Source organism: Sapajus apella, unplaced genomic scaffold (assembly GCF_009761245.1).
Source record: "Sapajus apella isolate SASKATOON/1434 unplaced genomic scaffold, GSC_monkey_1.0 scaffold85, whole genome shotgun sequence".
NCBI lineage: Eukaryota > Metazoa > Chordata > Mammalia > Primates > Cebidae > Sapajus > Sapajus apella.
In genome coordinates, this window is record NW_022437025.1 from 1,012,265 (window position 1) to 1,035,838 (window position 23,574).

Genomic DNA, 23,574 nt, shown 5'->3' on the forward strand with positions numbered 1-23,574 from the left:
AGGATGGAGTAGGCGTGAGAGGATGGGTGGGGGTGAGAGGATGGAGTGGGGGTGAGAGGATGGGGTGGGGGTGAGAGGATGGGGTGGGGATGAGAGGATGGAGTTGGGGTGAGAGGATGGGGTGGGGGTGAGATGGGGTGGGGGTGAGAGGATGGGGTGGGGGTGAGAGGATTAGGTGGGGGTGAGAGGATGGGGTGGGGGTGAGAGGATGGGGTGGGGGTAACAGGAAAAGGGGGTTGACAGGACAGGGGAGAGGCTAACAGGACAGGGTGGGTGTAACAGGAGAGGGGAGGGGGTGATAGGATGGGGTAAGGGGGCAACAGAATGGGGATAAGGAGTGACAGGATGCAGTGGGGGTACAATGTGGTTTGGCCATGTCCCTACCCAAATCTCATCTCAAATTGTAACCCCATGTTTCAAGGGAAGAATCTGGGAGAGGTGACTGGATCATGGGGGTGGTTCCCCCATGCTGTTCTCATGACAGTGAGTTCTCACAAGATCTGATGGTTTAAAAGTGTTTGGCAGTTCCCTTCCACCCCTCTCCTGCTGCTGTATAAGTCGTGCACTGCTCTCCCTTTGCCTTCTGCCATGATTGTTAAGTTTCCTGAAGCCTTCCCAGCTCTGTGGAACTGAGTCAATTAAACCTTTTTCCTTTATAAATCATCCAGTCTCAGGCAGTGCTTTGTAACAGTGTGAAAATGCACTAATACAGAGAATTGGTAACGGCAGAGTTGGGCACTGCTATAAAGATACCTAAAAATGTGGAAGCCACTTTGGAACTGGTGCTGGGCAGAAGTTCGAACAGTCTGGAGGGCTCAGAAGAAGACAGAATGTGTGAGAAAGTTTGGAACTTCCTAGAGACTTGTTGAACGGGTTTGACCAAAATGCTGATAGTGACATGGATGGCGAAGTGCAGGCTGAGGAGGTCTCAGATGGAGATGAGGAGTTTATTGGGAACTGGAGCAAAGCTCATTCTTGCTATGCTTTAGCAAAGAGACTGGAGGCATTTTGCCCTTACCTTTGAGACCTGTGACTTGAGAGGTGATTTAGGGTATCTGGCAGAAAAAATTTCTAAGGAGCAAAGCCTTCAAGATGTGACCTGGCTTTTTCTGAAAGCATATAGTCATATACATTCACAAAGAGATGATCTGAAATTGGAACTTATGTTTAAAAGGGAAGCAGAACATAAAAGTCTGAAAAAATTGCAGTATGACCATGCAATCCCATTTTCTGGGGAGAAAGTCAAACCAACTGAAGAAATGTGCATAAGTAACGAGGAGCCAAATGTTAATCACCAAGACAGCGGGGGGGGGGGGGGTGGTGGTAAATGTCTCCAGGGCATGTGAGAGATCTTCACAGCTGCACCCCTCCCCATCATAGGCCCAGAGAGAAAAAAGTAGTTTTATGGGCCGGGCCAAGGCCCACTGCCCAACTCTTGTGCAGCCTCGGAGCATGGTGCCCTGCATCCCAACTGCTCTAGCTCCAGCCATAACTAAAAGGGTCCAAGGTACAACTGAGCTGCTGCTTCAGAGTGCAAGCCCCAAGCACTGGCAGCTTCCATGTGGTGTTGGGTCTGCACGTGTGCAGAAGACAAGAGTTGAGGTTTGGGAACCTCCACCTAGATTTCAGAGGATGTATGGAAATGCCTGGATGTCCAGGCAGAAGTCTGCTGCAGAGGCAGAGCCCTCATGGAGAACCACTGCTAGGGCAGTGCAGAAGGGAAATGTGGGGTGGTTGCTCCCACACAGAATCCCCACTGCGGCACTGCCTAGTGAAGCCGTGAAAAGAGTGCCACGGTCCTCCAGACCCCAGAATGGTAAATCTACGGACAGGTTGCACTGTGTGCCTAGAAAAGCTTCAGGCACTCAACCACAGCCCAGAAAGCAGCCACCAGGGCTGTACCACGCAAAGCCACAGAGGGGAGTTGCCCAAGGCCTGGGGAGCCCCCACCACTTGCATCAGCATGTTGTGGATGTGAGACATTGGGTAAAAGGAGATTGTTTTGGAAATTTAAGATTTAATGGCTGCCCTGCTGGGCTATGGACGTGCATGAGGCCTGTAGCCCCTTTGTTTTGGTCAACTTCTCACATTTGGAATGGGAACATTTACCCAATGCCTCTACCCCCATAGTATCTTGGAAGTAACTAACTTGTTTTTTATTCTACAGGCTCAGGGGTGGAAGGAACTTGCCTTGACTCAGATGAGACTTTGGACTTGGACTTCTGAGTTTATGCTGAAATGAGTTAAAACTTTGAGGGACTGCTGGAAAGATATGATTGTGTTTTGAAATGTGTGAAGGGCATGAGATTTGGGAGGGGACAGGGGTGGAATGATGTGGTTTGGCTCTGTGTCCCCACCCAAATTTCATTTTGAATTGCAGTCCCCATGTGTCAAGGGAGGGACCTGGTGGGATGTGATTGATCATGGTGGCGGTTTCCCCCATGCTGTTCTTGTGATAGTGAGTTATCACGAGATCTGATGGTTTAAAAGTGTTTGGCAGTTCCCCCTGTCCCCTCTCCAGCTGCTTCCCCTTTGCCTTCTGCTATGACTGTAAGTTTCCTGAGGCCTTCCCAGCCACGTGGAACTGTGAGTCAATTCAACCTCTCTCCTTTATAAATTACCGAACCTCAGGTAGTTCTTTACAGCAGTGTGAAAACAGACTGATACAGGGTGACAGGACAGGGTGGGGGTGACAGGATGAGATGAGGGGTGACAGGATGGGATGGGGTGACAGGACAGGGTGGGGGTAGCAAGATGGGGTGAGTGGTGACAAAATGGGGTTGGGTGACAGGACAGGGAGCGGGTAACAGGATGAGGTGGCAGGATGGGGTGAGGGGTGAGATGGAGATGACAGGACAGGGCAAGGTGACAAGACAGGGTGGGGGTGATGAGATGGAAGGGGGTCACCAGTTGGCAAGCCAGGCAGGGGTGACCTGTCCCCTCCAGGTCTGGGGGTACATAGAATGTTCACACACAGTCAGGAGGCATCAGGGTCACAAACTGGCTTCCAGACTTGGGGAAGCGACACCAGAGTCCCTTGTCTTTAAAGCTAGGTTCCTTACTTTACCTACTACCTAATCTTCAAAGTTTTTTGAAAAGGACTTATTTTTAAAAATGAGATGGTTGAGCAGAGAAGCCTTTAAGCTGCCTCTCAAGCTCCAAAGGCCCCAACAGCGCCCCCAGTGGCTGAGGGGGAAAGGGTGGCCGAGCGGGGAGTCCCATGGGTGCTGCACCCAAGGGGCCACTTGGTGAACTACAGATAAGGGTTGGGCAAACAGGCTGATGGTCAGAAGGGGACTGTGACAACATCCGCATAGCTGGAAACACAGAGAAACAGATATTGCGTCTAGCAGCCTGTCCCCTTTGAGAACAAGGTGTTAATTAACAAGTCTGACATTTAAATCTAAAAGTCAAAAAAATTCAAGTTGCAATGAATCAACTTGACTTACTTTTTCTCTGTAGAAGGCTAATAATCTCTTCCTGTGATTTTCTTGAAATTCTGAAATCTGAAAAGATCATACGTTTCAGCTGCTGACAGGTGCATGGTTTCTGTGGCTGAAACTTTGTAGGGGGATGAGGAGGCTGGAGGGAACGTCAAGACAGCACACAGTGCTTGTTTTATGTGTGTCCTGCCCCCACAGATGCCCATGACCAGTGCCTGCCCAGGGCAGATGCCCCACACAGGTGGGCAGAAAAAGCATGTGTCAGCAGGCAGGGCCAAGGGCAAACACAGGTGAGGCTTAACGGGCACAACAGGAAAGTCTCTCCAGCAACCTGCTCTGTTTGAGTTGTGAGTGGTGCTCCCGCCGGGCCAACCACAGGGTGCTGTCCCTCTGATAATGGCAACTGGTTTAAGGAATGGCCTCCTGACCAAACAGTGCTGGACCAATGTCGGGAGTGGGTGGAAAGAGAGCCGGCACACAGAATGAGGCCAAGCAAGGCCCGCAGAGCTGGCAGACGCCTAGTGGGCCTGTCTGCACTCCCAGAGCCAGCCATGCCTGACACTAGCACCCTCCCTGGTCTTTCCAGTTACAGGAGCCCCAGATTCCATGCCTGCTGTCTAGACAGCTTGAACTGAGTTTCTGAGAGTACCAACATAAGGAAGAAAGAGAGGCCTGTGATTTACTCAGAGGAAGAGCGAGCTATTTCATGAGTCAAGTGTTCGGACAACGGTGCCTTCCCTCTGGAAAGACCAGGCTGGAAAGGCTGACAGACAGCAGGGCTAACTGTGGCTACACTGGTGCTGAAAGTCAGCGTCCTACAGCTCCATCGCCTACTTCACTGCACCCCACCATCTGCCTGCGATGATAACAAGCACAAGGGAGGGGCCTGTCTGCCCACTGCTCATGCCCGGTGCACACACAGGGCAGGCTTCTTCCCTTCTGTGGAAAGGCGGGCCCAGCACACACTGGCCTTTGTTCTCATCCTCCTCCATGAGAGGCCGTCTCCAGAGGACAGGGCTGCACAGGAGCCCTTCTCCAGGACAGCAGGGACAACAGCCTCATGGTCTCCTGGCTGCTGCGTCCCCGGAGTGACTCAGAGCTCTTGAAATCTCCCCTACTCCACAGGGGACTGTCTCTCCACCATGGAGGAAAGCCAATCCTGGGTGCTGCCCCATGGGCTATGAAGAGGAGTGGACAAAAGACTCTTCCCGGCTGCCCTGACCGCAGTTCTCATGCACATCACCAGCCACAGCCAGGGCACCTTTCCCACCTGTGCCGATGCTTCTCAAGTCTTGCTGCCTGTCGGAGGCACCTGCACATGCCCCCAAGGCTCCGCTCAGTTGTGCCTGTTGTGAAGCTTCTCCCAAGCACCCTCAGTGGGAACATTCCACCCTGCAGGCGAGGGCGTCTGCTCCTCAGCTTCACATGCTCACGGAGGGACCTGCAGGCAGATGCGCCTGATCCAGACGGTAGGGGTGCCCAGTCTGGCTGTTCTTAGAGAGAGGCCTTAGTGAAGCAACAGTCAGTCTGGCTGGCCCTGATTTGGTATGGCTGGCATGGCTGCAGGGAAGGGCTCTGAGGGCACCCGAGCAGCAGATGGGATGAGTTCCACTGACTGTGGAGCTGGGGAGCCTCTCATGAGCTTGGGGGACAGCTGATGTCCGTGTGTTGTGGGGTCTGCTAGGGGAGCCACACAGGCCTGCAGCCTCGTGCTGCCTCTGGGGTTTATCTGAACTCTGACCAATGCTGGGCCCCAGAGACTTGAGACACTGTGTGTGGCCTCAGAAGAGGGTAAATTTTAAAATAATAAAACAGTTTAAAAGGAACAGTGAGTATTTATCTTGCAGAAAATATGCCTCTTGAACTGAGCCAGAGAAACAGGTCAATGAAATTACTGCAAAACTCCAGGGCTGGGATGGTCACGGAGGCTGTGCTGGGCCAGGTCGGCCCAGGGCCCCAGGGAAGAGCTTTCTGGTGATCACGCGGACAGCTCGCAGCTGTGAGGACCGGCACAGTGGCTGGCAAAGCTGCCAGCATGGGGACCATGGAGCCAACACTGCCACATGGGGCTCAGCAGGAATCACAGGCTTGGCCAGCAGAAGGCCCGGGCAACTGTCAAGAAAGGACAGGGTCAAGAAGAAACCTGCTTCCCTGAACCCAGAGAGCCCTGACCTGTGACGAGGACTCCCAAGCCTGAGGTTCAAAGGTGTGAATATGGGGAGGGGGTGTCTTGCCCAAAGGACCCCAGAGCTGACTGAAGGACCCCAGAGCTGACCGAGACCACTTTGTCTCAATGGACACCAAAAGCGCAAATGACAGTAAAATAGATCAAATGGACTCTGTCAAAACCAAAACCTTTTGTATGTAAAAGTATCACCATCAGGAAAGTAAACATGCAACCCACAAGTATTTTGGCAGAAAATATTGCTGATGAAATATCTTCAAAGGAACTTGCCTCCAGAACATGTAAAATACATGGTCTCGGGGCAGTACACCTGGCTCACCACAGAACCAGGCCGCACCTCCCACACTCACCTTCGAGGTCTCCCTGGAGTACTTCCTACACAGACTGTCTATGCTCATGAAGAATGCCTGGATATCTGAGTCAGTCTGAAAGAGAAAGAAATCACTCTACATTTCTTGCATCTAATAAATGCTTCCGGCCACCAGTTAAAAACCGTACTTCAAGACCTAGAACTAGCTGTAGATGACTCTACAGAGTCATCTACATTGTGAATGGCCTCTCAGGGGCCCTACCAGGGACAGCCCCTCATCCTGGCTGATCCCTCTGAGGGCTGGGCTGGGCAGTGGTGAGGGCTGGGAGGCAGAGCGGCCTGGCAGCTGCTGAGCCCCTCTGGGCTACGAAAAAGACGCACTCCCTCCTCAAAAGACTCTTGGTGAGTGAAGGCCTCCAGCCCAGCCTCCTGCACAGTGGAGACATACTAAAATCAGGATGATGGTAAGCTGACAAGTGTAACTTACCACTACGTAGTCACCAGTACATGTTGAGTTATTTAAAAAGCAAGTATAAGACCTTAAGAAAGGATGCAGGTTGAAGAGACAGTGTCTGGTTATGAGCCCTCATGCAGACACTCCCAACTTTCTTCTAAAGTGCCTACAGCATTCCCTGCCTCACCTCCTCACACCCCTGGCCTTCCCTGACTTTCCCCACCCAGGACCACATTAGCAAAAAACACCCAGCGACAGCTGTCCTAGGCATGGAGCTGCCGTGAGCCAGAATCTCGAGCAATCCAAAGAAAAGGGGCTCATGCCTGTAATCCCAGCATTTTGGGAGACCAAGGTGGGTAGATCGCTTGAGGTGAGGAGTTCAAGACCAACCTGGCCAGCATGGTGAAATCCTGTCTCTATCAAAAATATAAAAATTACCTGGGCATGATGGCAGGTGCCTGTAATCCTAGCTACTCGGGAGGCTGAGGCAGGAGAATCGCTTGAACTTGGGAGGTCGTGGTTGCAGTGAGCCGTGATCACACCACTGCACTCCAGTATGGGTGACAGACCAAGACTCCATCTCAAAAAAAAAAAAAAAAAAAACACCCCAAAGCCAGAACAAATAAAGGGACAAACACCAGAATGAAAAGATGTAGGAAGAGCCTCGTGCCTCCTCCCATTCTGTGGTTCAGGACGGTGAGCGCGTAGAGGGCCAAGACAGTCATCTGAGCCCTTCCACCTACCACCTGTGGCTCCCCAAATTTCACTGAAATGACAGAAAAATTAAATTTAGGAAAAAATACTCAATTTGTGGTAGAAAACAGGAAATGATATCTTGAATTGACCAGCCTCTGAGGAATTCTGGAAGACAGAGTACAGACTGGCTTAGATGAGGATTAAGGCACCAGCTCCAACACCCAGGGCAAGTGCAGGTGAACAGGTCCTGGAATCCACTGAGAACCCACTCCTAGGCCCCTAGAGGCAGAGGCCAAGCAGAGCAGCATGGAGGTGAGCTCCTCCCTACAAGGGACTGAGACGCAGCAGAGGGGAGACCTGCTCTGGCTCGGATGGGGTTGGAGTTCCTGCATAGCACCCTCCCATACACACCAAACTGCAAAGGCACAGGCAGTGTATCCAAGGGGTCAGGGGTCAGGAGCTCAGAGTCCAGCCTAAATCCAGCTCGGCACACCTTTCACTTGCAACCCTGGTTCTTCACCTAACTCCTCCATACTTCAGTCTCCCCGTGTATAAAACAGAAGCAGAAACAGTACCCCCTCACCCCTGGCCATGGCAAGCACCAAGTGACACTATACAGGAAAAGTGTCCCCAGCAGAGCGTGGCCCATGTGGGTGCACATGGAGCGAGGACTGTCACTGTTATCTAAGGTGTATTATAAATACAGATGCCTCAAAAACAAGACCAAGGGCTCCATGGACCAGAAATGGGAGCAACTGAAGCTGTCACAGATCCATCTGGCTCCATTGCCTTCTGGGTGAAGGGAACGGAGTCATTCTACACATGACAGAGACCTCAGAATGGTCCAGGAGATGAAGTGGAGACAGAACAGCCAAGAAGTCTACAAAACTAACAAATGACATCACAGCACAGATGCACAGATCTCAGGGAGGCCTGAGCAGGAAAACACAGACAGCCATTCCTCCAGCCCCCAGCACTCATGTCGCAGAGAGCCAGCCATAAGCCAGGGGCTGCAATTTGCCAAGTGCTAAGGTGCATTTATTTTCAACAAAGAATTCTAAAGTCTATGAAAATGAGCTTCAAGAAAAAGAGGCATTTTTTTTAAACAAAAACTGAGAATTTATCACTAATAGCCCAGCACTAAAATAAATAATAAAGGAATTCCCTGTAGGTAGGAAAAATAGTTCCTGATAGAAACACAGAGATTTGGGAGGCAGTGAGGAGCAGGGAAGAGAGGAAAACAGGGGGAAATCTAAATGGGTATTAGCTGTCCACCGCAGCACTGCATTGTGGGGCTTTAGCGCAGCGAGATCCAGTGTGGCTGAAGGAGCAGTGCGGGAAAGGCCAGCAGAGGGGGAATCTGGTGAGAGCTGAGGTCCTCACATCACCAGGAAAATCTAATTTACATTAGACTTCTAAAAGTCAAGATTCTTTGCACAATCCCTAGGAAAATCATAAGCTAATGTTTTCTTTTTGTATTTAGTTTTTAAAGGGGGGTGTGTGCTCCACAATGGTACAGTAAGGAGGATGTACAATTAAACCTTACAGCATGACTGAAGGCCTTAGTGGAGAAAATCAATGCTGGTGCTGACCAGTTGAGGCCCCTAGGCCCGACAGTGCAAGCGGAACCGGGGGCACTGCAGCGCTGGGTCCACAGAGCTCTCCTCATGCAGCTATAAGGCATGCTGTCGGCGATTCGCTGTCAGACACGGGAAAGGAGCGCTGCAAAAGAACGCTCTTATCGTCATGAAGGCTGACTCAGCCACCCCAAGCAGGCGGGAGGCAGGGTTCTCTGGCTAGGAATGCCAACCCTAAATTACTGTCTTGAAATAGACACAGATTGTACTGGCTACAGCATGATACTTTCCTTGGGGTGCCAGGCTTATGGGGTACCAGGCTTATACAAGATTTTGTTGGAGTCTCGGCCGTCAACGTTGATTTCATCTTCTTCTGCTTGCTGCTTGCACAGACTTTGCATGGCTTCAGAATTGTGCAAAGCTTATTGTTTTCCCGTGATACTTCTAGGGTTATGTCTCATTTTGTGTTTCTGTCAAACATTCTGAAGTTATTGTTAAGACCCAGTCACAACGCCGTCAGATCCATTCCAACAACATTGAATTTGTCAGACATATGGTCATTTTCACACAGTGCAGTTTACTTCTGAGCTACTCATGCACCTGTTACATTTCCATAGGCATTTTCCATATATACATACACACACACACACACACACACACACACACATATATATTTGAGATGGAGTCTCGCCCTATGGCCCCGGCTGGAGTGCAATGGTGTGATCTTGGCTCACTGCAACCTCTGCTTCCCAGCTTCAAGCAATTCTCCAGCCTCAACCTCCCAAGTAGTTGGGATTACAGGGGTGCACTACTGAACCCAGCTAATTTTTGATATTTTCAGTAGAGATGGGGCTCACAATGTTGGCCAGGCTGGTCTCCAACTCCTGACCTCGGCCTCCCAAAGTGTTGGGATTACAGGCGTGAGCCACTGCACCCAGCTGTGTTTTACATATTGAAGTTCCAACTTTTCACTAACAAATGGTCTCTATCTTCATATTTGACCACTATGGCTGAATTTTACATCATAAATAAAGAAGATGATTTGAGACAAAAATGACCCATTACTAGAATCATCAGGTTCTTCAGTGCAGAATGCCTATCACAGAGGGCAGATGCTCTCATGTCACATGAGTGAATGGTTCCTTTACTGCTGCTAGATACAGATGTGTGACAGCTGTTCAGATGGAATTCTGTGGCTGAAAGCATCTGTTAACTCTTCCACATTGCCAGGCTTGATAGCCACAATATTAAAACTCCTGTCTATGATTTCCAGATGCCAAAGATTTGATTTTAATCCGCAAATCACCTGCAGATAAATATGTTTCAAAATCACTAGTAGCAGGAATTGCGTTGACGTGATGAGTACAAGCGCTGGCAGATGCCCTCTGTGGAGTGGCCTTGACCACTCGACCCATGGGCCTAAAGACTGGCACTCACAGTGCAGTGACCGTGGCAGCTTCTCTACACATGCCATCTTCCGCTTCAAGTTACATGCTCCTGGTCTTTTGTCCCTTTCACTGACTTTCCATAATTTCATTGTTGTATTATTGGTAGACAATCAAAGCTAAGCAGAAGTTTTCTCACATAACCACCTAGTTTTGTCGAACTTTTTCTTTTCTTTCCAAACTTTTCAAGTGGTCGAACTCTGGCTCATGGTCTGAAAGGTACTGTAAACACGGCGTTCCCTTCTGCCTAAGATGAAATTTTGTTCATTTGCTCCTGTTGAAGGATTATGACTCTGCCACTTTTATCTCCAGTTCCCACTAATTCTCCAGAATGATTAAATTCTATTATGGAAGAAAAATGCTAATGAAATAGTTATGATCAATAGTTACAGAAAAATTAATAAAATTCAACACCACTCATGACATCATCTGCTACATCATCATTTATTGCTCTTTTCACCTCAGAAACCACTACTATCATTTCCTCCTCCAGCTCCTGTGGTGAGGAAATAAAAATACACACATGCCGTCATTACATTTTACCTTGTGAAGTGCTCGTCCTTCTCAGTGCAAAAGTATCTGCATATACACCTAATAAAGCTTGCAGCAGGGGGCTAAACTACTTTCCTTGACCTAAATGTTGATAACAACCTGATTGTGAAAAATTTACTGAGGTAAACACTTACAATGTGTGTACTTGTCTATGTGTTATACTTCAATGAAAGTTCATAGAAGTTACAACTAAAAATTTTCAAATATTTAAAAACTAATATACTTCTAGGTAACACATGGGTCACAGGAGAAACTGAGTAGAAATTTCAAAATTGGTGATAAAAATATAACATCATCAAATATGTCTACTGCAGGCAAAAATGAACAGAGGGAAAATTATGACCCTATCATGTAAATATTATAAAGAAAAGGTTGAAAATTAATCCTAAGCACCCATCTTAAAGGACAAATTAAACCCAGACAAAAAGGAAATGATAAAGAGAATTAACAAAATCAGAATCAAATATAAAATGGGCATGATCAATAGAGCTAAAAATTAGTTTTTCGAAAATACAGTGTCTTTCAGTATATGAGGGGAAGTTGCTTCCAGGACCCCGAATGTGCCAAAATCCAAGCATACTAAAGTTCCACAGTTGGCCTTGTAGAACCTGCATACAGGAAAGGTCAGCCCTTCATCTGAGCAGGTTTTGTATCCCATGAATACTGTATTTTTGATCTGCATATGACTGAAAAAATATCTATGTATACATGGATCCACACAGTTCAAACTTGTGTTATTCAAGAGTCCACAGTACCAATGAAAATCACTAACATTTGGCACAACTGGTCAAGATAAAAGAGAATTCATAATAGCCACTATTCAACGAGGGGCATCATTACAGATCTTCTAGACATGAAGAATATGCGAGGATTACAAGCAAACTGATGACAAGAAATTTGAAATTTCTGATGAAATGCACTAATTTCTAGAAAAATACAATTTACTTAAATTGACCCAAGAATTAGGAACTTTAAATACTTGCATGTCTAATAAAGGTATTAAATCCCTAGTTTAAAATCTTTCCACAAAAAACTTACCAGGCCTAAATAGTGTCACTCCTGAATTCTACCAAACATTTAAACAAATAACCCCAATCTTACAAAAAATTTTCCAGAGAAAAGAGAAATAAAAATAATTTATAACTTTTTTTATGAAACCAGAATAGAGCGGATTTACCAAAACGTGAAAAATGCATTACAAGAAAAAAAATGTACAGGTCCAGCTCTCATATGAACAAAGGTACAAAAACCCACACAAAATAGTAGCAAATTGATTTTACTTACATATACAAGTGATCTTATATCACTACAAAGTTGAATTTGTTCCTAGAATCTAATGTGGGTTTCAAATTCTAAAAATAAATACAAGCCACCACATTAACAAAATAAAGCAGAAAAATTAAATGATACTCTCGCCAGTTGTAGAAAAAGCTAATAAAATAGTTATAGTCCAATAATTATAGAAAAATTAACAAAATTCAATACCATTCATGATGATTTAAAAAAATCCTTAGCAAAAATACTTGATGCACACATAATACTTGATAAAATGCTGAAAGCTTGACCCTGAAATCAGGAAAACGACAAGGTGCCGGCTAATGCCAACCATTTCTACTCAGCACTGAACTGGAGAAAAAGGAAGGAAGGATTAGAAAGAGAGATCTAACGCAGTCCTTATTCAAAGATAATGTGTGTCCATATGTAAATATTCTAGCAGAATCTACATATAAACCAACAGTTATCAAGTAAAATTTTGCAAGGTCACTAGTAAAAGTTAAGAAAATGAATTGCATTTTTATATACTAGCAATAAGCATTTGAGATAATTTTTTTCAAAACTACAATAGTAAGTTGGGCACGGTGGCTCATGCCTGTAATCCCAGCACCTTGGGAGGCCGAGATGGGCAGATCATGAAGTCCGGAGTTCAAGACCAGTCTGGCCAACATAGTGAAACCCTGTCTCTGCTAAAAATACAAAAAATTCGCTGGGTGTGGTGGTGTGCGCCTATAATCCCAGCTACTTCGGAGGCTGAGGCAGGAGAACCATGTGAACCCAGGAAGTGGAGGTTGCGGTGAGCTGAGATCACGCCACTGCACTCCAGCCCAGGCAAAGAGTGAGAGACTCCGACTCAAAAAAAAAAAAACCTAACACTGATGTCCAAAGCCTCTCTAAAGAACAGTAAGTGCAAAATAAAAATCCCAAGAGGATTCTTTGTGTGTGGAAATTGATGAGTTGCCTCCAAAATGTATGTAGACATGAGAAGATAAATGTAGGCCAATTGCTATTTCAGACAACCCCAAATCTCAGTGGCTTATTGTGGGGACACTTGTTTCTTGCCCATACAACAGTTCAAGACCAGGTGGGCGGCCTTCCACACAGGCCCTGGGCCCAGGTCACCCGCCCCGAGCAGCTCTGCTCTGTTCTCCTGGCCATCTGTGAAGGAAGGGAGGCGGAGGGCTGTTCAGGGGGCTGTTTTAATGGGCCAGGCCTGGAAGTGGCCTTCATTGCTCTTGCCTGCATTCCAGCATGGGAAGGCAGGTGGGGAGAATGAGTACAGCCAGGTGTCCAGGAAGAAAGGGAGCAGGTGTGTGGATGACCACCCAGCCTGGCCCGGTCTGCCCTTCTGGTCACTGGTATCCACATCACTCCTCCCCTAACAGGAAGCCACTCCCCAAGAGCGGAATGCCCCCAACACCACTGTCACTGTCCATGCCATAGCTCAGGTTCTTGGGCAGCAGGCGGTCCCTTCCCTTGGATCTTGGTCTGGCCTGCAATCTGTGAGCTAGAAAGACAAGGAATGTGTCTGCATCCTCGCCATAAGCTGACGTTTGATGGGGGCATGGGGCAGGACAACTAAGAAGCACTCCCAGTCACACCAAGAAAGAAGGAAGAAAGGACAGATGCTGTGGGGCTCCTCCCATGGGGAGAGGCCCTGCTGGACTGCAGCTCTGCCTCCTGGGGGAGCTCTTTTGTCTGCTGTCTCCAGGCCCTGGTTCTGCTTCCTGGGGTTCCCCAAGTGAAGTGAGGCAGAAGTGCTGCCTCAACCTTTGGGGCCCTCACCCCTAGAGACGCATTTCTTACCACTTGGAGTTCAAAAGTAACTGGCATGTCCATGAATGTGGGGCATCCTCGTCCTTCATCTCCTTCCTGTAGCTACTCCTTTCCACACCTGTGTAAAAACCGGCCTGGTCTAGCCTACACTCTCCCTCCTAGAGGAGGCGGACGCGGGGGAGCACACCCCTGCTCTGCTCCGTGCTTACCAGAGTCCTCCTTCCTGGCACCCGGCCACCTCCTGCATCTCACAGGCACCAGCTTCAGTCTGCCCTGCTCCCTGGTCAACCACCACCTGGCCAACGTGGTGGTGCCCCCATTTCATGCGTTCAGTGGAGTAATGGAGGGTTTTAATGACAAACAAATCAATATATAAATATATCTTAGGTGGTGACACATGCTGTGAAGCAGAATAATGCAGGTCCAAGGACACAGTGTTGGAGGGTCAGTTTTACATGGTGGTGTCTGTCACAACACGGGTCTGGGGAAGTCAGCTTACAACATGTTTTATTTTAAAGAAAAAAAAACATGCTTTATTTTAAAGAAAAAACAACATGAGAATAGAAACCATCAGAGGGTACTGTACTTAGGATAAGAACTACTTTGTGAAACGGCTTTCATGGATGTGCTCACACACGGATGCCTCCACGTGCAAATGCACACATTGCCATGATATTAAGTGTCCTTTCTACGGCAGGTCAGAGTCAAAGAAGCCACCAAGACACAGAGCAGTTGGTGATGTCTCCCGACATTCCACAGGCCTTCAGGCTGTGCGGGATGGAGCCTGTGGCCATCTGAGAGGACATTCCAGTCAGAGGGAGCAGGAAAGCCAGGCCCTGAAGTGGAAGACCCTGGCTCCCGGAAAGGCTGCAGGCCAGAGGTGCTACCTGGCCACAGGCCCTGCAGGCATGGGGGACTTTGGCATTTGAGCAGATCCCTCTGGCTGCAGGGTAGAGAAGAGGCTCTAGGAAGCCAGAGTGAGAGGAGGGGAAACAGCATCTCCCATGGCGGGTAGAGCAACAGGGAAAGGAAGACCTGCTTTGAGGAAAGACTTCTGAAGAAAGAGCCCACACAATCTGTGATGGTTTAGAGAAAGAGAAGCAGTAACAACTTCCACATTTTAAACAACTTTACTTACTCACACATACACACACATGCAGACACACACTCAGACACAGAGAAAAAAAGAACACATGCTTTTTTTAAACACACATTAAATATGAACAATTACCACGTATTAAACCACAATGAAAACACTGATAATTAAAGTAACCCACATAGCCATATTCTCTCATCAGAATGCCATAAGACTAAAAATTACGATGAAAATGACAGGGGACCTAAAATCTAACTAGAAATTAAAGCATATTCTTTCGAATAATTCTTGAGTTAAAAAAATAAAAAGATTAGAGATTATTTAGAAATGATATAGAAAGGCAGTACTCAAAGCGATACAGAATAGCGGTGCGCAGAAGGAAATGGATGGTCTTAAATATATTTACTAGGAAACAAGAAAGTGAGTAAATGACCTGAACATTCGACCCAAGCTAGAGAAAAGCTAAGGGCTCCTCCCACCAGCCTTCAGCCCAACTGTGTGACAGGGCTTAGTGCCAGTAGCAGAAACAGGCAGTCACTGAGCCTCTGAGCTGCCACACGTTTTCAGGAAAAGAAAGCATTTTCTGTTTAAAGTGTAGACATTTAAATCTTTTGCCTTTGCTTTTTCATCACTTCAGGAATTTATGCCACAGAAATATTCTTACAAGTGTGAAGAGATATTGGTTAAAAATGTTCACTGGAAGGTTGATTGAAACAGCGAAAAACAAAAAATCCAAAGGCTCTCCAATAGGAAAATAGTAAAATATAACGCGGTCGTTGTAAGAGTGAGTGTGCCCAAAATATAATGTCAACTGAGAAGACACCATTTTTATGAAAAGGTAAATCACAGTAACACACATAGAACAGGTGCCAAACTCCTGGTCACTGTCATCTCTGGGAAACAGCATCTGGGGACTTTCACATCTGCCATTATACTTTTCTGTATTGTTTGAATGTTGTGTAACTTTGTATTATATTTGTCATCAGATTAAAAACCAATGATTATATTTGAAATCATCAGACCAAATGCACATTTTGGAGATCTGGCATAGAAGAGACCAATCCTTTGTTTATGCCAGTAACAAGTTAAGCTGAATCTTTTATGGCGAGAAAAAAGGCATTGTTTTAAGCCTTCAGCAGTAATTGATTTTAAACCTACTTTATGAACAACACTTATTTTTTTCTTTTTTTTTTTTTTTTGGGACGGAGTTTCGCTCTTGTTACCCAGGCTGGAGTGCAATGGCGCGATCTCGGCTCACCGCAACCTCCGCCTCCTGGGTTCAGGCAATTCTCCTGCCTCAGCCTCCCGAGTAGCTGGGACTACAGGCGTGCACCACCATGCCCAACTAATTTTTGTATTGTTAGTACAGACAGGGTTTCACCATGTTGCCAGGATGGTCTAGATCTCTTGACCTCGTGATCCACCCGCCTTGGCCTCCCAAAGTGCTGGGAATACAGGCGTAAGCCACCTGCCCAGCCCGAACAACACTCTTAATTATATGTGACCCCTATACAAATCCAAACTCTATCACCCTCTCAAGGAGCTTCTATTGTGCTGAAGAAATCTATTTAGTCCACTTTCATTTCCAGGAACACAGCATGATCCAACAACCTAGGAGTAAGGTCAATCTATAGCTAAGAAACAAAGTGGTACCGAAGTTTAAAAAACTAAACCCTAACTGCATTTTGATTACTCAGCTATCTTTGTTAACATAGCAAAGTGACAGAAAATTTTAGACACCACAAATGACTAAAAATTAAATATCAAGTTTGAAAGGAAATATGATTGTGATTAAGATGCAGATGCTACATATTTCAACTTACATGTTCTGAAAGTAAAACTGTACGACAAGGAACTTTACAAATCAAGCATTCGTTCTTTTCACCTATAGAATAAAAATAGGTTTTATTTTATCACACTGACTACTGCTTTTAAATATGTATGCATACAGACTTCACAATGTTTATTCAAGAAATAGGGTTACACCACAGGTGTTCATGTTCTGACAGGATGAAGCTATGGGTATGAGTACAGTTGCAAGGATTTATGGAACTAACATCCTTTTCCCCTGCTTTGCAGATATGCACAAAAATAGTGACCATAAAGATTAACAACACTTAAGGCTAAGTCTATCCCAGGTATTTATTACAATTAGGCTTTCTAAAAATTAAAATAAAAATTTTTTTGAGACAAGGTCTTGCTCTGTTGCCTGGGCTGATATGCAAGTGGCATGATCACAGCTCACAGCAGCCTTGACTGCCCCCTGCCCTGGCTCAACCATCTTCCCATCTCAGCCTCCCTGAGTAGATGGGACCACAGACATGTGCCACCATACCCAGCTCATTTTTAATTTTTTTGTAGAGATGGGGACTCACTATGTTTCCCAGGCTGAGCTTGAACTCCTGGGCTCAAGCAATGCTCCCACCTCAGCCTCCCAAAGTGCTGGCGTAAGCCACTGTGCCTGACCATAATTAGTTTCTTATGTTTTTGAGACAGAGTCTCACTCTGTCACCCAGGCTGGAGTGCAATGGCACAATCTCGGCTTACTGCAAGCTCCACCTCCTAGGTTCAAGTGATTCTCATGCCTCAGCCTCCCAAGTAGGTGGGATTACAGGCACCTGCCACCATGCCCGGCTAATTTCTGTAATTTTAGTAGAGATGGGGTTTTGCCATGTTGGCCAGGCTGGTCTTGAACTCCTGACAAGTGATCCCCCTGCCTCGTTCTCCCAAAGTGCTGGGGTTAACAGGCATGAGCCACCATGCCCAGCCCATAATTAGGCTTTATAGTGATATCATAAATCTAAAATTTTTAACTATTCAAAACGAATCTCAAGCTTGAAATTCTCACTAGTCAGCTTGAAGCCCAGGACTGATCAGGCGCTATGAGCCTTCACGCTCCTGTGTTTCTAGGGTGGACACCAGGCCCAAACCTGAACAAGCCCAGTGGCGCTTAAGAACTAGAAACAAACATCCCTTAAGTGAGAGGTGGATTCACAGACTTGCGGATTCCAATGCTGCTGAGTCAGCAACGCTGCTGGGCAGTCCTGCTTTGCATTTCCCATGGGGCTGTTCAAACCAGGCCCCACATACCACCTACTGAGGAGAAAGATGCCCTGGCCCATGAACTACCTCAATTTCTCTGCCCTCTCCTCTAGACTGACCCACCCGAGAACAACCCACTTCACTCTACCACCTTCCTTTCTGCCTTGGAGGGAGCATCTCTTCCAGCCCAAGCCCAGGCTTCTCTTGTGTATCCACACTCACCTCAGTGTCTGCAGCGCCCAGCACACAGAATGGTATCCTACTGTGGAATGGGGGGTCCCCTTCTAACAGCCTCCAGAATTGTCTCCAGTTTTTTTTTTTTTTTTTTTTTTTTTTTGGAGATGGAGTCTTGCTCTGTCGCCAGGCTGCAGTGCAATGGAGCAATCTCGGCTCACTGCAACCTCTGCCTCCAGGGTTCAAGCAATTCTCCTGCCTCAGGGTCCCGAGTAGCTGGGACTACAGGCATGCACCACCACACCCAAGTTAATTTTTTGTATTTTAGTAGAGATGGGGTTTCACCACGTTGGCCTGCAGGGTCTCGATCTCCTGACCTCGTGATCTGCCTCAGCCACCCAAAGTGCTGGGATTATGGGCATGAGCCACCGTACCCAGCCTCCTCTCTTCATCAAGTTGCCCTCATCCTAAAAACCTCTACCCTTGACAGTATGTCCCCTCCCTTCTAGCTCTCTGACTAGAAATTCTGGAGCAAGAAAATTTCTCTTAAGCACCATCACAGCCAGAAATCATGCAGTAAAAGATTAACAGAGCTGACTCATAAAAATCTAAAAGTTCTTACATGGGAGGAGGATTCACAGACAGGACAGAGAGGAAATCATGTGCAGCGATAGACAAAGGGATTGATACCTGACCTATAAATAGTGCATACAAGTCAACTAAAAAGAAACACCCCAATAAAAGGCTGTGAGGGGACCTGAATAGACATAGGAAAAAGCGCAAACAGCCAATAAACACATAAAATGAAGGTCAAGGTCACTACTGAGAGACACCAAAGAGGAGAGAACAGGTGCTCAAGTGTCACTGCAGTGAACAGAAACAGGCACATCCTTTGTGAGAACATTTGGGTGAGTTTTAATGTGCACAACCCCAGCCTAGCCACTCCACCTCTATAAGAATATATTCCAAAGAAAAAATCGAGTAAGAGAACACGTGGTATCTCATAGCCAAAGAACAGAAAATATGTCTTTTAGTAGGGAATCAAATAAATTATGGTATGAAAACCAAAAGATGTATCATACAACCGCAGGAATGATGATACAGACTTATTTTAACATGGAAAGAGGTCCCTGTCTAAGTAATAAAAGCAGATTACTGAATGGTAGACACACTGTACTGTTTCCGTTTTAAAAATTGGCCATCTATAGGAAATGCTTGGAAGGATATACACCAGAGTTTAACAAGGGCTTCCCTCTAAGTGACACACCACTAGACAGCTACGGAGCTAGTCAGGGCTCTGCCCAGAGCCTCCAGCCCTTTTCACCATTTTTTGTGTGTCCTCGGATTTGGTGTGGTCCCAACATGCAGCATCCGTGGCTTTTTGGAGGAATGCACTTGGGCCACTAGAATCTGCATTGACCTCAGGCTTTAAGAGCTAGACAAACCTGTGAATCTACACCTGCCCCAGGCCCTTAACCAGTCACCTGCCAACGTATGGTATGGTGACCTGGGTATGCTGACCTCAAAAGCCATGACACTCTGAGCCCTGTCTTCACACTTCCCAACACCGCGAAGGCACACACGTCTCCATCATTCCCAACAACATTATCTTCAGGGAACATTATCTTGGGTCACCAGTGCCCTCCTCACTGGCAATGGATACTTTCAAACCAATGCTTTGACTTCACTGGGATGCCCAGTTCATCAACATCTTTCTTTTTTACCTGACATCCTTCTATATTCCGTACCTCCCTCAACAAATGCTCTTTCCAAGAAGACAGCATCTTCTAGTTTCCTTCGCCTTTGGGGCTCTCTACACTCCAGTATCTGGGATTATTATACCACGTTAATGGCTCCCCAGATGCATTCCTGGCTGTCTTGAGTTCCAGACCCACATGTGCAGCTGCCTCTTGTCTCCCCCTGGATGACTCTCACAGGACACATGCCATGTCCAAACGTGAGCTCAGGGGCCCTGTACCCCATCCTGCTGCGCCCCATCGTGCTGGGTTCCCTCTCACTGGGCTCCTCTCCAGTGTTCTGTCTAGCAGCAAAAACCCTGTTCAGTTCTCCAGCCCTTGTCTAAAAGTCTGCTGAATCTACCTAACTTCTGAACCCATCACTGCTCTCCATCACCTCTCCTGTGCTCATCTGCACAGTCCCTCCCACAGTTTCTATCTCCCACCAATCTACTTTTCACCGGCTGCCAGAGAGACTTGTTTTAAAATACACACCTGAAATTAGCAACTCCACTCCTAATTACACACCCAACAGAAATGTGTACCTAAGATCACCAAAGACAGGAGCAAGAAGGTTCACAGTACCGCTATTTCTACAGCCAAATCTGCAAACAACCCGAATGACCATGGACGGTGGAAAGGATGAGTAACCTGGGTGTATCCATACAATGGAATGCCACATAACAATGAAAGTAGATGGACTACCGTTACATACAAAGACGAATATTGCTGATCCCACACTTCAGGAGGCCAAGGCAGGTAATCATTAGAAGACAGGAATTTGAGGCCATCCTTGGCAACAAAGGGAGACCCCTCTCCGTGAAAAGTTTAAAAATCTGGGTGCCTGGCTGCACATACCTGTAGCCCCTGCTACCCTGAAGGCTGAGGCAGCAGGATCACTTGAGCCTGGAAGGTGGAGGCTGCAGTGAGCGGAGATCCCACCACCAAACTCCAGCCTGGGCGACAGAGCAGAGCTCTGCCTTGAAAGAGAAAGGTAAGAAAGGGAGGGAAAGGAAGAAAGAGCGGGGAGCCACAGAAAGCGGCTCTGCTGTAGGGCTGGTCTTAGGCCCTACACACCAATATCCTGTGGGTATAAGGCCATCTCTGAGGATGGAGGTCAGCACAGCGGGGGTCCCCCGGGGCTGGAGGGCTGTGAGCCACCGGCAGCCAGCTGGGTGCTTTCACAGGGAAGTTCACTTGGTAAAAGCTCCATGAGCTTTTGCTTCTGTTCTTGCATAAACATTACTTCAACACAAGATTTTCATAGAAAGAAAAATAAACACCTTCCTGACAATGGACTGCCAGCTTGACACCAGGGCCCAGAGCTCCCCATTGAAATACCCTAGCTTGGCTGTAATGAATACATTTCAAACAATCCTGCTAACTCCATTTTGCCCACCCTGAGCTATGCAGGGCATTCTGTTCTGACAGCCTGTGGTATGAGACACCTGGCATCTCTGTAACCAGTTTTCTGAGAAACAGGTCCCACTGGCCTATAACTGCAAAACCGTGCAACTGCTTACCCCCACGTCCTGAGTAAAAAAACAACTTAGTAGAACTTTTTTTGTTAGGCATCCCCCCTTCCCCTAACGTGCTCCTTCTGCTCTGTAATAATCTGCTTACCGCCCCCTGACCCTAAACTGATATAAAAATGTTGACCGCCCTTGGTTTGTGGCCGAGAGGTTTGAGCTCCAGCTGACTCTCGGACACCGGTATTAAAAGTGGGCTCTCAACAAACTCAGAGCGTGGCGCTTCCGTTTAAACTCGCTCGGGTGTAACACCATGGAACAGGGACAGGGTCCTTCACGAGCGCATGGCTGCCACCCGCCCGCTTCTCCCCTAGGTCCTCCACGTGGGACCCACGGCCCTCAAGCCAGAGCCCCCGGCTAATGGGACCGTGGCCCGACCCCCTCCTCCTGGCTGCCCCTCCCCGCTGCGGCCCCCTCCTGCCCACGTCCCCTCCCCCACGCCCCTCTCCCCCAGCATCCCCTTCTCCCCGTCACCCTGGAGTTCCCCTTCCCCCTCATATCCCCTCACATCCCCCGTGGCCACTCCCCTGGCGACCCCCTCCTGCCTGCACCCCCACCACCTTCGGCCTCCCTTCTTCCCCCCACACCCCAGCCCCTCACTCTCCCCCTCCCTCCTCGCCTCTTCCCCACTGTCCCGCTCTCCGCAGCGGCCCCTCATCAGGACCACGGACCCTCTGGCCCTTTCTCCGAATCCCGCTGTTCCCGTGGTCCCTCACCCCCCATTCCACGCGCGCTCTTCCCTGCAGACTCCCACGCGCCCCCACGGCCCTCCCGCCTCCAGCCTGCGTTTGGGACGCCCTGACCTTTGCCGAGGCAGGCGTCGCAGTACACGTGCCCGCAGTTGGTGAGGCTGAAGCACGAAGTCCTGTGGGGTGGCTGGAAGCAGCGATTACAGAACACCCAGTTGGCCATGCCAGGCAGGCGACTGCTGCGGCGAGGCCAGGTCCACTCAAGGCCCACGCGAGGCTGGGACGGGGTTCCACGCGCGGGCCCGAGGCTGGCAGCTCCGCGCCTGCGCAAACTCGACGGCCGCTCTGCGCCTGCGCAAACTCGACGGCCTCTCTGCGCCTGCGCACTGGAGCCCGCGCCTTCCCGCCAACCCTGAGGGTTGCGTCGCAGCACTCCGGAGGCGCGGCTGACGCCTCTCCTAGGTCGCTTCGGCCGGAGTAGGCAGAGGAATGCACCGCGAGCACCGACGTGCCGCCCCTGTCGTTGGGGTCCTCAGGTGTTCTGTGGAGGCCCGGCCTGGGTGGTGGGCGCGGGGAATGGCGGCTGCGCTGAGGAGGCGTCGGGCGCGACCGCAGTGGGAGAGGGGTTGGGGGAGCACCAGGGCAGGGGAACGCCGAGGGCAGGTGGCGCGGGCAGGCCTACCACGAGGGCTGGGAGTGGGGCTGGAGTCCGGGGCGGCCAGGGGACTGTGGGTGGGGACGGGGAGGAGTGGGGAGAGTGGGCGTGGGGGCCCTGGGAGAGGAATGGGAGGATGGGAGGGAGGGTGGGTGGGGGTGGGAGCGGGAGCGGGGGCGGGGGTGGGGGTGGGGGTCGGGCCGCTCTGCACCAAGTGCTGTGGGGCTGGTGTCCAGGTGGCTGCTGGCGCAGGGACCTGACCACGGGAGGCCCTGAGCCTGCTTCCCTTTGAAGCAGAGGACGTAGCGGGAAAAGGGCCTCTGTTTCCAGCTTCCAGGATGGGGATGTGACTTTTTACAAAATTGCCCAGCACCTAGCGGGTGGTGCTGGGAGTTTCCACCCGCGGGAAGGCTACGAAGTTCGGATCCTCGAGAGGCTTGGGCACGTGCTTGTGCGGGGAGACCATGGGGCGTTACTGGTAGCTGCGGGCCAAGTGGCCCCGTGCCCTGAAAGGCGTGGGTAAAATACGGCTGTTTCCAGGGCTTCATATGAAAAACATCTTAGTAATTTTATATTGATGACATGTTAAAATGATATTTTTGATATATTAGGTTAAATATATATCACTAGCATTGATTTTGCCCTTTCAAAAAATCCTTTTTAATGTGGAGTCTAGAAAACTTAGAATTACATATGGGTTGGGTATAGTGACTAACGCCTGTAATCCCAGCACTAAGGCTGAGACCAGCGAATCACCTGAGATCAGGAGTTGGAGATCAGCCTGGCCAACGTGGTGAAACCCCCTCTCTACTAAAAATGCAAAAATTAGCCGGCATGGTGGCAGGCACCTGTAATCCCAGCTACTCAGGAGGCTGAGGCAGGAGAATTGCTTGAACCCAGGAGGCAGAGGTTTCAGTGAGCTGAAATCACACCACTGCAC

At 48.5% G+C, this 23,574-nt stretch overlaps 1 protein-coding gene across 1 annotated transcript in view; it reads right to left on the minus strand.

Annotated features, from left to right (window-relative positions):
• The window catches only part of RNF212 (ring finger protein 212), a 57,292-nt gene extending 34,984 nt beyond the window's left edge, over window positions 1-22,308 (minus strand). The window contains exons 1-4 of the mRNA XM_032253828.1: window positions 22,094-22,308; window positions 16,633-16,694; window positions 5,979-6,053; window positions 3,450-3,506 (exon numbers count right to left, since the gene is read on the minus strand). Of these exons, the coding sequence (XP_032109719.1) occupies window positions 3,450-3,506; window positions 5,979-6,053; window positions 16,633-16,694; window positions 22,094-22,202 (303 nt within the window). The 5' untranslated portion in view covers window positions 22,203-22,308. The remainder of the gene's footprint in view (window positions 1-3,449; window positions 3,507-5,978; window positions 6,054-16,632; window positions 16,695-22,093) is intronic.
• Window positions 22,309-23,574: the final 1,266 nt, after the last annotated feature.